The 12,153-nt window shown below is 58.5% G+C and overlaps 1 protein-coding gene across 7 annotated transcripts in view; it reads right to left on the bottom strand.

The window, feature by feature from the left end:
• The window catches only part of RNF207 (ring finger protein 207), a 14,657-nt gene extending 2,504 nt beyond the window's left edge, over nucleotides 1-12,153 (bottom strand). The window contains exons 1-17 of one of the 7 annotated variants that reach the window (XR_635384.4): nucleotides 11,355-12,153; nucleotides 10,932-11,122; nucleotides 10,148-10,280; nucleotides 8,619-8,763; nucleotides 8,448-8,529; nucleotides 8,301-8,376; nucleotides 8,091-8,216; nucleotides 7,668-7,714; nucleotides 7,354-7,426; nucleotides 7,214-7,282; nucleotides 6,714-6,782; nucleotides 6,534-6,631; nucleotides 5,288-5,474; nucleotides 4,922-5,107; nucleotides 4,606-4,671; nucleotides 4,156-4,273; nucleotides 764-844 (exon numbers count right to left, since the gene is read on the bottom strand). Coding sequence is in view for 6 of the 7 variants with exons in the window: in XM_009182021.4 (XP_009180285.1) it covers nucleotides 764-844; nucleotides 4,156-4,273; nucleotides 4,606-4,671; nucleotides 4,858-5,107; nucleotides 5,288-5,474; nucleotides 6,534-6,631; nucleotides 6,714-6,782; nucleotides 7,214-7,282; nucleotides 7,354-7,426; nucleotides 7,668-7,714; nucleotides 8,091-8,216; nucleotides 8,301-8,376; nucleotides 8,448-8,529; nucleotides 8,619-8,763; nucleotides 10,148-10,280; nucleotides 10,932-11,122 (1,811 nt within the window). In the remaining variant the exon portion in view is untranslated. Of the gene's footprint in view, nucleotides 1-763; nucleotides 845-2,805; nucleotides 3,093-4,155; nucleotides 4,672-4,857; nucleotides 5,108-5,287; nucleotides 5,475-6,533; nucleotides 6,632-6,713; nucleotides 6,783-7,213; nucleotides 7,283-7,353; nucleotides 7,427-7,667; nucleotides 7,715-8,090; nucleotides 8,217-8,300; nucleotides 8,377-8,447; nucleotides 8,530-8,618; nucleotides 8,764-10,147; nucleotides 10,281-10,931; nucleotides 11,123-11,354 lie in introns of those variants that run through there. The other 6 variants (XM_003891041.5, XM_009182021.4, XM_017956697.3 and 3 more) reach the window with 6 other exon arrangements.

The raw sequence follows: 12,153 nt of genomic DNA, 5'->3' as shown, positions 1-12,153 counted from the left end.
ACCAAAATACACAAAGATCAGCCTGTGACTGTCGTAGGTGTTACTGCACAGCCGTCTCTTCCTCTGGCAGGTATTGGGGTGCACACTGTGGCTCTGGGGAACAGTCCTTGGTCATTTTCTCATTTCAGTGACCCGAGTCCCCTAGCGTCAGCATGTGCAGCTCCTAGTGGTGAAACTGGAAGCAGGCAGCAGCCACGGCTGTTTATAATGGTAAAATGGGGGCCGGGCGCGGTGGCTCAAGCCTGTAATCCCAGCACTTTGGGAGGCCGAGGCGGGTGGATCACGAGGTCAGGAGATCGAGACCATCCTGGCTAACATGGTGAAACCCCGTCTCTACTAAAAATACAAAAAAATAGCCGGGCGAGGTGGCGGGCGCCTGTAGTCCCAGCTACTCGGAGGCTGAGGTGGGAGAATGGCGTGAACCCAGGAGGCGGAGCTTGCAGTGAGCCAAGATCGCGCCACTGCACTCCAGCCTGGGCGACACAGCGAGACTCCGTCTCAAAAAAAAAAAAAATAATAATAATAATAATAATGGTAAAATGGGGTCATGTCTATCAAAGTAACACCTGTTTTATCTATGAGGTCCCTTGTTTAAGTTACTCATCTGGGCTGAGAGCCTCTCTGACCCCTTGTTTTACAAAGAGGCCCAGGCAGGGTCCCAGAGCGGGAGCCAGAGGGGAAAAGCCTGGAGTTTCCTTTGTCATCCTGTTGGCCTCAGAAGCCACATCGCGTGCCCACTCTCTGGTAGAGAGACTCGCTTTACCTGGCTGAGGCCACGCTGTTCCTGCTGTCGTCATGCGTGTTTTGTAGACTCTCTGACTGCTCATCCACGGGTGCCTGAAACCTGGCAAGAGAGTGGGCACCAGAATCTCAAGGGAGCAGAGCCAGCTGCTGCATGGCCTTAAGCTCAGAAATCTCAGAACCAAACTCTGCCACCACTCATGCACCCACCTAGCGTTTCATTCTTTTGCTCCTCAAATATTTACTGAGGTCCAGCGGTTGGCGAGGGCCAGGCCCTGCCCTCATGGAAGCTGTGTGTTGGTTGGGGCAGACACGCTGAGGGAGGGAAAGGTGTGTGGTACAGGGCGCCAGGGGGACCTGCCTTAATCCAGGTGGAGTGGTGAAGGCCTCTGCAAGAGTACTACCCTTGTGCTCAGAGCTTCCAATCTGCCTCATGGCTCCAACCCTGCCCCACTCCTAATATGAGCAGATACTCAAGGGGTGACCTGACATCTGAGAAAAACCTTCAGCCTGGAAGACAGAAACCTACACAGGCTTAGAGGGCGTGGTGGCGCACACCTGTAATCCCAGCTACTCTGGAGGCTGAGGCACAAGAATCGATTGAACTTGGGAGGTGGAGGCTGCAGTGAGCTGAGATTGGCACCATTCCACTCCAGCCTGGGCGACAGAGCGAGACTGTCTCAAACAAACAAAGACTTTCACAAGCAAAAAGCAACTGGGAGGAAACACTTCAGGGAGAAAATTTCCAAAAGGAAAAAAACCGTCGGCCTCAGAGGGGTAAGATATTGTGTCCATGAAACACCAGGATACCATCAAAAGAAACAGGGTACAGAAGGAGCTGTTGGAAATGCAAAACAAGATAGCAGAAATGAACTACTTAATGGAAGATAAAGATGCCTGGCACGGTGGCTTACGCCTGTAATCCCAGCATTTTGGGAGGCTGAGGCGGGAGGATCACTGGAGCCCAGGAATTTCAAAACCAGCTTGGGCAACATGGCAAGACCCCATCTCAAAAAAAAAAAAAAAAAAAAAAGGGCCGGGCTTGGTGGCTCACACCTGTAATCCCAGCACTTTGGGAGGCCGAGGAGGGCAGATCACCTGAGGTCGGGAGTTCAAGACCAACCTGACCAACATGGAGAAACCCCGTCTTTACTAAAAATACAAAATTAGCCGGGTGTGGTGGCACAAGCCTGTAATCCCCCCCGCTCAGGAGGCTAAGGCAGAAGAATAGCTTGAACCAAGTAGGCGGAGGTTGCGGTGAGCCAAGATCGCACCATTTCTCTCCAGCCTGGGCAACAAGAGTGAAACTCCATCCAAAAAAAAAAGGGAAATGGGACAGAAAAGGTAAATTAGAGGGCCAGCCCAGGGGAGCCAATATCCAACAATAGAAATTCCAAAAAGAAAAAGTGAAGAAATCAACAAATTGAAAAAGAGGCTGGGAGCAGTGGCTCATGCCTATAATCCCAGCACTTTGGGAGGGCAAGGCGGACGGATCACGAGGTCAGGAGATCAAGACCATCCTGGCCAACATAGTGAAACCCCCGTCTCTACTAAAATACAAAAAAAAGGCCGGGCACGGTGGCTCACGCCTGTAATTCCAGCACTTTGGGAAGCCAAGGTGGGCGGATCACGAGGTCAGGAGATCGAGACCATCCTGGCAAACACGGTGAAACCCTGTCTCTATTAAAAATACAAAAAATTAGCTGGGCACGGTAGCGGGCGCCTGTGGTCCCAGCTACTTGGGAGGCTGAGGCAGGAGAATGGCGTGAACCCGGGAGGCGGAGCTTGCAGTGAGCCGAGATCGCGCCACTGCACTCCAGCCTGGACGACAGAGCGAGACTCCGTCTCAAAAAAAAAGAAAAAAAAGAAATATTCCAGCCTGGCGAACTTGCCAAAACTCCATCTCTACTAAAAATACAAAAATTAGCAAGGTGTGAAAAAAAAAAAAGAAAAAAAAAAAAGAAAAAATTAGCAAGGTGTGTTGGCACGCACCTGTAATCCCAGCTACTCCGGAGGCTGAGGCAGGAGAATCATTTGAACCCCGGAGGCGGAGGTTGCAGTGAGCCAAGATCACGCCACTGCACTCCAGCCTCGGCGACAGAGCGAGACTCCATCTCAAAAAGAAAGAAAGAAAAAAGAAATATGCCAGAACTGAAGATCATGAATTTTCACGTTGAAAGGGCCTGCCAGTATCCAACCTAATGGATGGAAATAGACTCTCACCAAAGTGAAATCTCAGAACACTGGGAGCAAAGAGAAGATTCTACAAGCTTCCACAGAGAATTAGTAGGTCGCATTACAAGGGTAGAAGTCTGAGCGCCTTCAGACTTCATGAACAACAACCATGGAAGCTAGAAGACAAGAGAGCGAGAGAACGATGCCTTTGAAGGAGAATTCTTCCCAATCTAGAATTTCCAATCTAGAATTTGATACCCAGTGAAACTGTCAAGTGTGAAGCTAGAATGGAGGCATTGTCAGACCCAGCCACCCCAAACACGCACCTCCTTCGCACTCTTTCTCAAGAAGTTACCAGGAGGTGGGCTCCCCCAAAACCTGACAGGCACTTCACCACACAGGTGGTGAAGGGACAGCCCAGGCTCCAGTCATTCCCTAGACCTACAGGGCAACCAGTCTACCCTGGGGCCCAGTGACTCAGAGACGGGAACACTGAAGACTTGCCACCAAGATCCCTCTGACACTGGAAGCCCGGTGATGCCTGAGTACAGTGTTGAGAGAGCCTGGTCAGGACTCTGCACAGGCTTGGCCTGTCTTACATTGATGAAGTTCCTGCCCTCTCCTCCATGTCCGGCCGCCTGGATCAGCCCAGTAGGACCCTCGTGACACCCTTAGGAAGTGCCTTCTGCTTTCACCTACTCTTGAGGGTTGGAGGGACCAACTATGATCCTAAAAGCAGAAACTCAGAGCAGCCCACTCACTGTGACCATGCTTTTGCAAATGTCCGGCACCTGGTCCGCCCAGATGCCCCAGCTGAACCTGCATGACCTGGCCAGCTGACTTTCCTGAACGGGGTCCTGTGGGTGTGGCACCTTTCCCATGCATTTTTTTTTTTTTGAGACAAGGTCTCACCGTGTCGCCCAGGCTGTAATGCAGTAGCGTGACCTCAACTCACTGCAACCTCTGCCTCCACCTCCCAGGTTCAAGCGATTCTCGTGGCTCAGCCTCCCCAGTAGCTGTGATTACAGGCATGAGCCACCATGCATGACTAATTTTTGTATTTTTAGTAGAGATGGGGTTCCACCATGTTGGCCAGTCTGGTCTGGAACTGCTGATCTCAGGTAATCTGCCCACCTCAGCCTCCCAAAGTGCTAGGATTACAGGCGTGAGCCACCGCACCCAGTCCCCAAGCACATTCTGAAGAGTCTCGGTGGCCCTGGGAACACCCCTTGGCCTCACCTGGGCTCCAGCCGCTCCTTCACCTTGGCAATGGAGCGGACGTAGGGCGTGATCTGCTTGGTGATGGTGGTCAGGTAGGCATTCTCCTGCCTCAGCTGGAGAAGGTCATGGAGCTGGGCTGTGGGGCCAAGGCCAGAGCATGGGGTCTTAATCCTGAAGCACCTGGCTTCAGGTTTTCGCTCAAGCCAGGCACCATCTAAATATCCCGACCATTTCCATGGTGACCTCTAATTAAAGAGTGAGGCACTTGGTGGGGGCATTCTTCTCAATGAGTCCTGACCCCACATGCATCATTTGGGGCCGGTTAGCAGCCGGGAGGCACAGTCAAGCGCTAAGGTGAGGAGTGTGCGGATTTGCATCTGGTTAGTGGCCGACCCTGACTTCCTCCCTTGCTAGCATGTGGGTTAGCTCCGGGACAGGGGGTTCACTCAGCAGCCAACTTCCTGGAACCTTCATAAATCTCCTGCTCATTAGCCACTTGCTGATAGGATTCCTCCCAAATCTGAAAGAGAAAAGCTGGACATTGGATGTGGCAGTGAGCTGGAATTTACAGTGGTGGCACTGCTATCTCTAGCTACTCGGATCTACAAAGCACCCCCCAGCCAGGTCCATGTGATTCCAAGCAGCAAAGACTCCCAGGCTCCAGACCCTGCCGCATGAGAGTCCTATAAGGCACAAGCCAGGTCCTCTTTCCCTGCTTACTGTCAGGGTAGCCCAGGTGTCCCCTGACAGGTGGGACTGGAGTTAGAGTCCTTGGGAGGGCTACCTCCTGGAAGACGACCCTCATGCCCTCTAAGGAGGTGTGCTCCGAGGCGATCTGCACGTCCAGTTGCAGGGACTTGCTCAGGACGTCTCCCATGATCTCCGCCTTGATGAGCGAGTGGTGCTTGGTGAGGTCTCGGTGCAGCTCCTGTACCTGGTCCTTTAGGCCCTGCATCTCCGCCTGCAGATGCTGCACAGAGAGGCTGTGTGAGAGCGTGGGTCACCCTGGGCTGTTTTTACTGCCCGGGACTCGGTGTTTGTGGAGGAATCGCTCCCAGGTTCAGCAGCTGGGACAACTCAATTTTCCTGAGCGTACCTTGCTGAGGAGTGGGTTAGGACATTTCCCCCGCGCAGATCCCTGCCCGCTCACCCTGTAGGTGTCCTCATAGTGGCGGCAGTGCTCTGTGAAAGGCGTGTTCTTGCCCTCTGCCAGCAACACCTTGGTGCTGATGGACCGGTGCAGTGTAGGCTTTTGGACGGGTGACCTGGACATCTTTCCTACTGGGGAGGGGCAGTGGGGCCCCGTCAGCACCTTGGGGCCTAAGCCCCCTGCCAGCCTGGGGAGAGAGCCAGTGTGGATGCAGGGGGGTGCAGAAGTCTGCCCCTCCCCTGGCCTCCCAGGGCAGCCCCCCGGACTGTTCCGGGCTCTCACAGCCCTCTCCACCACCTGGAGCACAGCAGAGCCACCAGGAGCTTTGAAAAGCCTGGGGCAAGGCCTCACCCGGACATCCACATCTTTTTTTTTTTTTTTTTTGAGACGGAGTCTCGATCTGCGCCCAGGCTGGAGTGCAGTGGCGCGATCTCGGCTCACTGCAAGCTCCGCCTCCCGGGTTCACGCCATTCTCCTGCCTCAGCCTCCGGAGTAGCTGGGACTACAGGCGCCCGCCACTACGCCCGGCTAATTTTTTTGTATTTTTAGTAGAGACGGGGTTTCACTGTGTTAGCCAGGATGGTCTTGATCTCCTGACCTTGTGATCCGCCCGCCTCGGCCTCCCAAATTGCTGGGATTACAGGCGTGAGCCACCGCGCCCGGCCCCATCCACATCTATTTTTTAAAGTCCCTGGAGTGGGTTCCAGGGTGTGGGGCCAAGAGCAAGTCCATCGGAATGCTGCCAGGGCTAGGACTGAGCGAGTGGTGTGTTCACTTCTATGCTGGACACAGGAAGTGTGGGCCCAGTCTCTCTTAGTCTTTGGGGCCCCTGGGCACACACATGCTGTTTCAGCATTTCTCCTAACTCCTCCCCAGATGAGTCCAGGAATCAGGCCCCCTATGACTTCAGGCCACCTAGGTGGCGGTTAGCCCAGCCCCAGGTGCCCCACCCCAGGGGAGGCTGCAGTGGCGGTTGGGGGCCTGAGTCCTCCCCTTCTCCTTTAGCGGAGCTCCGAGTCAGGTCTGCCATGGACTTCAGATCCAGGGCTTCCTGCTCCCCTACTTAGAGGACTCGCCCTGGCCACCCCCTGTACCCAGACACTGTGCTGGGAGGGTGTCGAGCTAAGGATGGAGGAAGGAAGGGTGGCACCTGGCTTCTCCCTGGTAATCTGGCCTCTCAGCACCCACCCTCCCCCACACCTCAGTGTCGGGGACCTTGTGCCTGGCCTCCCCAGTTGCCGCTCACATGTTAGCACCACTTGCAGCAGCTGTCACCCGACGTGGCCCCAGCAGTAGCAGCGGCTCCAGGCAGCGCGCGAACTCGGCTCGGTGGTCACTGGCAATCTGGGCAGCAGGATGGGGTCATGAGGTGGCCTCCACTGCCCTGCGGGGCCCCCGACCCTGGCCCACCCAGGCCACTGCACACCTTGCTGCTCCGCACAGGCCTTAGGCGGTACGGCCGCGTGACGATGCCCTGCAGCCTCTCCATCAGCTCCTGTGGTAGTGAGGAGGGCCTCAGGCCGGTGGAGGTGTGGCAGCCAGGGGCAGGAAGAGGGGAGATGGAGGTGAAACACATCTGTCTTTGGCACTTGACTTGGTGTCCCTTAGCGGTGCCCGCCCTCTTCTGGGACTCATCCAGACAAACCCCCCACCCCATCTGCAAATCCATAGGAGAGGGGGCGGCTGGACTCCAGTGGTCACTCCACCCCATGGAGGACCGGAGGCTCATGCCCCCTTCCTGGCTTCCCTGTCCTTGTAACAGTGGCCCTAACTGCTTTGCAGATGATGGAGTTGGGAGGGGGTCAGTCCCGAGACCCCTGGACCAGGCTCCAGGTGACAGGCTGCCCACTCCTGAGTTGGTGGCTTTGGTCTACAGGGTGGGCTTCTGGTGGGGAGGGGGCATCTGCAGGAGCAGAGGAGACTCACATAGCCCAGGTCCAGGAACTCAGCCTTGGTGGCCAAGCTGAGGAAGGAGGAACAGATGACCAGGTGGACCTGGGGGAGGAGACGCTGCTCAGTGCCTGGCCGGGGAGGAGGGACCCACCCGCACCCCAAGCTCTCTGTACCTGCAGGGTGGGCAGCAAGGTGGCCAAGTGAGAGAGCTGCTCCTTGAAGGCCTTGTCCTTCTCTTCGTATTGGCTGGGGGAAGGGGGCTGCCTGGTCTCCAGGGGGCCAGGAGCAGGGACGGGCATTTCCATCCCCCCAGCCATCTTCGCATGTCCGTCCCCGAACCCCTTCTCTGACCCTGAGCCATGCTGCCCTCCTTAGCTGGGAGGACATTCGGATGTCTTGCTCCTCAGGGTGGAATGCCCAGGTTCGGAGCTGAGGGCATGGAGGCCAAGGGGTTTCAAAGGAAGCAAGCCCCCCTCCCCCAGCTCACCTCTGCACAGCCTGCAGCAGCACCGCTTTCCTCTCTGCCAGCCTCTCCTGGGAGAGATGGCGAGCATGCTCTTGATTTGTGCCCCAGCCCTGCCACCTCCCACCATGCCTACCCCCCGGACCCCCGCCACCTGCTGGTTAGGTATCTCTCCAACCTACCAGCCCTGCATCCACTGCCTGAGGGCTTGGGTCCTCTCACCCTAAATGTCACCTCCCCAGGGAAGTCTTTCCTGACCACCTCACATCCCCACCACCAGCCTGGAGCAGGCCCTGGTTTCCCCTCTCAGTTGTCCTAGCAACTCCAGGAAAGTGCTTGGTGCAAGGCCTGCTGCCCCACTACGCTGGAAATCCACAAGGCCTAGGGACCGGCCCTGTGTCGCCAGTTCCCGGCTGGGTTGTTTATTCCCCAACCCCCACCCCGCACCTGCATGCTGCCGAAGAGGGCGTGGATAGCGTTCTCCTCCTCCGCAGCGCTGTGCCGCACCTCCTCCACCATCGCCTGCAGCAGCGCGATGGCCTCCCGCGTGGCCGTCTGCAGGGCCTTCACGGCCTGGGGACAGGGCGGGGTCAGGCTCGCGAGCGCCGCCGCGCGGCCCCACACCCCCGCCCCCGCGCGCCAGACCCCTGCGCTCACCAGCACCGCCTGCTCCAGCCGCTCACAGCCCTGCACGTAAGCCGATTCCAGGTCCACGCAGTGCGCCCGGCTCTCCCTGCGGGAGGCGGCGGGTGAGGCCCGCTCCGGCCGCCCCCAGCCCCCTCCCCTCGCGCCCCCGCTACGCACCCCTGCATGTCGCGGAAGCAACGGATGCACAACAGCAACTTCTTGTCGGTGGAGAACAGGAGGTAGGGCTCTGCGTGCAGCGCTGCGGGGGCAGGGGGCGGTGGTGAGGGCTTCGGGCAGTGCCCGCCCTGTTCCCACCCCCAGGTCCCCGGTCCCGCAAGCCTCACTCACTGCACTTCTGGGGCACGTCGCGGCTTCGCTGACCCAGGGCCACGATGTCGTGGCGCGCGAACATGCGTGCTCGGTGCGTCTCATCGCGGCAACGCGCGCACAGGGGCTGTCCGCACGTGTTGCAGAAGTACGTGGTCTCCACGTCCTGCGGACCGAGCGCGGGCTCAGGAGCGCCAGAGCCCGACCGCGGCCGGCGCGGGAACCGCAGCCGACGGGTGTCATTGCGCGTGTTTGTCCCAGCTGTGGCGGAGTGCGCGGCTAAACGCAGCTCTTTCCTGTAATCTAGGCACTTGGCGCTCTGATATACCCGGTTTACAGATGAGGGCACTGCGGCTCAGAGGCTGATTAAGTAGGTCCGTGGAGTGGGGTGGGGGACAGGAAGAGAGGGCAGAAACTGCCTTTATAAAACATTTCACCGAGGCGGGGTGCGGTGGCTCACGCCTGTAATCCCAACAATTTGGGAGGCCGAGGCGGGCGGATCACCTGAGGTCAGGAGCTCGAGATCAGCCTGGCCAACGTGGCAAAACTCTGTCTCTAATAAAAATACAAAAATTAGCCGGGCATGGTGGCGGGTGCCTGAAGTCCCAGCTCCTCAGGAGGCTGAGGCAGAAGAATCACTTGAACCCGGGAGGCGGAGGTTGCAGTGAGTCAAGTTGGCGTCACTGCACTCCAGCCTGGGCAATAAAGCAAGACTCCGTCTCAAAAAAAACACCATATATATATATATATTTTTACCTGCAACAAAAGGGGTGTGAAGGCCTCTCACGGCCCTCTTGGCACACTCAATAGTGGCCAAAAGGTGGTGAACACCCTGGCAGTCTGGAGTCACACCTGGGCGGGGGAGGGGAAGAGCAGTGAGAGCTTTAAGGTTCTCCTCCCCAAGCCAGACCCAGGGCTGGAGTCCAGGGCTTGGCTTGCAGCCCTGGTATGGGCACATGCAATGGTTGACATAACAGGCCCTACCTGCAGTCCCTACCTCTTGCTAATCCTCTCTGTACTTCTGGGTCACACATTTCTCAGCACTTGCCCTGAAGGCTGGAGCTTTTGCCCCGGTCGGGCCGTCCTCCTGGGATTCCCAATACATTTTCTGGCCTCCACAGGCCAGAGTCCCCCGTGCCCTTTACAGCCCAGAGGGAACAGCATGCTGTCCCCATCTCCCCTGGGCTGTAGCTGCTTCTATGCCACTTGGGTAGCAGAGGCCCTTCAGGGTCGGCCCAGGCCTGCAAACTGGACTGCCCTTCCTGTGCAGGTCCACAACTCCACCCTGAATTGGGGATCAGTGAGTTCTCCCCAGATCGAATGGCCTTAGCTCCTGCCACTGTCTGGACACTGGCTCAAGTCCCTTGTTCTGGACCTCAGTCTCCCCACTGGCATAAAGGGGTTCACATTCGGGGCCGACATGCCCTAGGGAGGTGCTGGAGAATCCACTGCCAGGTCATCCTCTGAAGATATGCTGGGTGCATGTGCAAGCATTGGGGACTGTAATCTGGTACCCTCTACTCCTCACCCGCCCGCCCCGCCGCCCCTGCCTGCTCGCTGCACTCCAGGTCACAGTTGGCACAGCGCACCGCCTCCACGCCATCCCCCGAGCTGTCCACCAGGAACTGCAGCAGCCGGTCCACCGGTGGGAGCCCGCTAGGACCCTTCACCACCGTCTGGTGTCTGCAGAGAAGCCCAGGCCCTGAGATTCTGACACCCCTTCCCCAAGGCTCCCCACCCCCGCCCCTCACATTCCAGGCTGGAGCTACAAATAGCTGTGTTGGGAGGTGGGGTGCACCACAGCTCTGGGGTTTGCTATAAATATCACAGCCAGTGCTCACCCTGCCCTGGTCCCTACCCTTGCCCAGTCCTGGGCACTCCTGCAGACAGTGGGGTTGGTGCCCCTAGTATCAAAAGCAGAAGCTGCCCCTTGGCATCCTCTCACAACATTGGGCAAATTAGAGCCACTCCTGGGTTCCTTGAGTCCACATAACTGTAACTGTGTTTTGTGGACCTAAGACTTCTAAGACCCAAAGCGAGTTACTGGGAGTGTCTTGACCAGTGCTGGAGCCCCACCCCTACCCCCTAACTTTTGATGGGAGGTCTTGGGCCAGTAACTGCAATCTCCAGGCCTCAGTTAAGCTGATCTATAAAATGGGCTGAAGCCTGCAACTTCTGGCCAGGAGAGCTAAGGACTGGGTGCAGCATCTCCCAGTCGTTCTGCCTGAAGTTGGAGCCTTACTCTCCTGGCACCTGGGTCCCAGCTCGGGCAGAGCCAACCTTGGGCTGCGGGGATGGGGTCTGGGGGGTCTTTGGGAACTTTGGGACACTTACTGGCACAACGGGCAGGTGAGGCGGCCTTCAGTCGCGCGGCCACGCAGGCAGCCGGCGCAGAAGTCGTGGAAGCAGTCCAGAAGACACGGGCGCTTGTACTGCACGTGGCACAGCGGGCACACCAGCGGGTGGACGCTCGGGGCGTCCAGGGAGCTCGGGCCCTCCAGGGGCCCGAAGATAGCTCCCGACATCTGCAGGGACAGCACAGGCGGGCGGCTGGGGCGCGCACGGAGCCCCGCTTGAACTCCCGCGGCCCCTCTGCCCGGTCGCCCGCGCCCTCCCTGTTGCGTCTGGACCCGACGGGGCGTCCAGAGGTCATGGAGTGGGGAGCCGCTAGGCCCGGGTTAGGGCTGGGGCCTGGAGCGCCCCGGCGCAGGGAGAACGGGCAGTGAGGACTAGCGAGGGGAGGGGCCCTGTACCTACCCGCTAGGCCGCTTTACTGGGAGCTACCCGCCCTCCGAGCTTCTCCCCCACGGTCCAGCGCTCCTAGTGCGGCTCCGAGCCGCGCTCTGAGACCCCGCGCTGTCGCTCTGCCGAGGAGTTGCCGGCCCTGGTAGGTCAGGCTCGCACCGGGCGATGGTTCCTATCCTACGCGGGGCCTCGCTCTGCCCAGGCCTCTCCCACCTCTCCTCACTCCCACCCTCGGAATTCCCCGCCGACTGTCCTCTGGGTGACCCGCAGGAGACGCCCCTTCCGGCATCCACCTTCCCCACGGTGGCTGCTGCCTTACGGCGCGGCGGGGCCGAACCGACCTCTGCGCTCGCCATCTGCTTTGCGCTCTGGTTCCGGCCCGGCTACTCCATCCCCAGCCCGCGGGGAGGAGAAGCTAGGACGCCAAGGCTCCAGGGACGGTGCCAGGCAAGGGTGAAAGGGTCGGACTGGCCCCTGCCCGGGATAACAAGAGTCCCGAGCCCCAAGACCAGAGCGCCGCGCAGAGCAGGGCCAGAGGACCTTGGCTGCGGGGTCTTCAAGGGTGTAGGGCGGACGCAGTGGCTTGCGTCTGTAATTCCGGCACTTTGGGAGGCTGAGGCGGGCAGATCGCTTAAGGTCAGGAGATCGAGACCAGCCTGGCCAACGTGGCGAAACCCCTTCTCTACTCCTGCAGTCCCTTTTGGAGGCTGAGACAGAACTGCTTGAACCCGGGAGGCGGAGGCTGCAGTGAGCGGAGATCCCGCCACTGCACTCCGGCCTGGGCGACAGAGCGAGACTCTGTCTCAAAAAA

The sequence above is a fragment of the Papio anubis genome, chromosome 1, assembly GCF_008728515.1.
Source record: "Papio anubis isolate 15944 chromosome 1, Panubis1.0, whole genome shotgun sequence".
Classification (NCBI taxonomy): Eukaryota; Metazoa; Chordata; class Mammalia; order Primates; family Cercopithecidae; genus Papio; species Papio anubis.
This window is presented reverse-complemented; position numbering and strand designations above follow the sequence as displayed.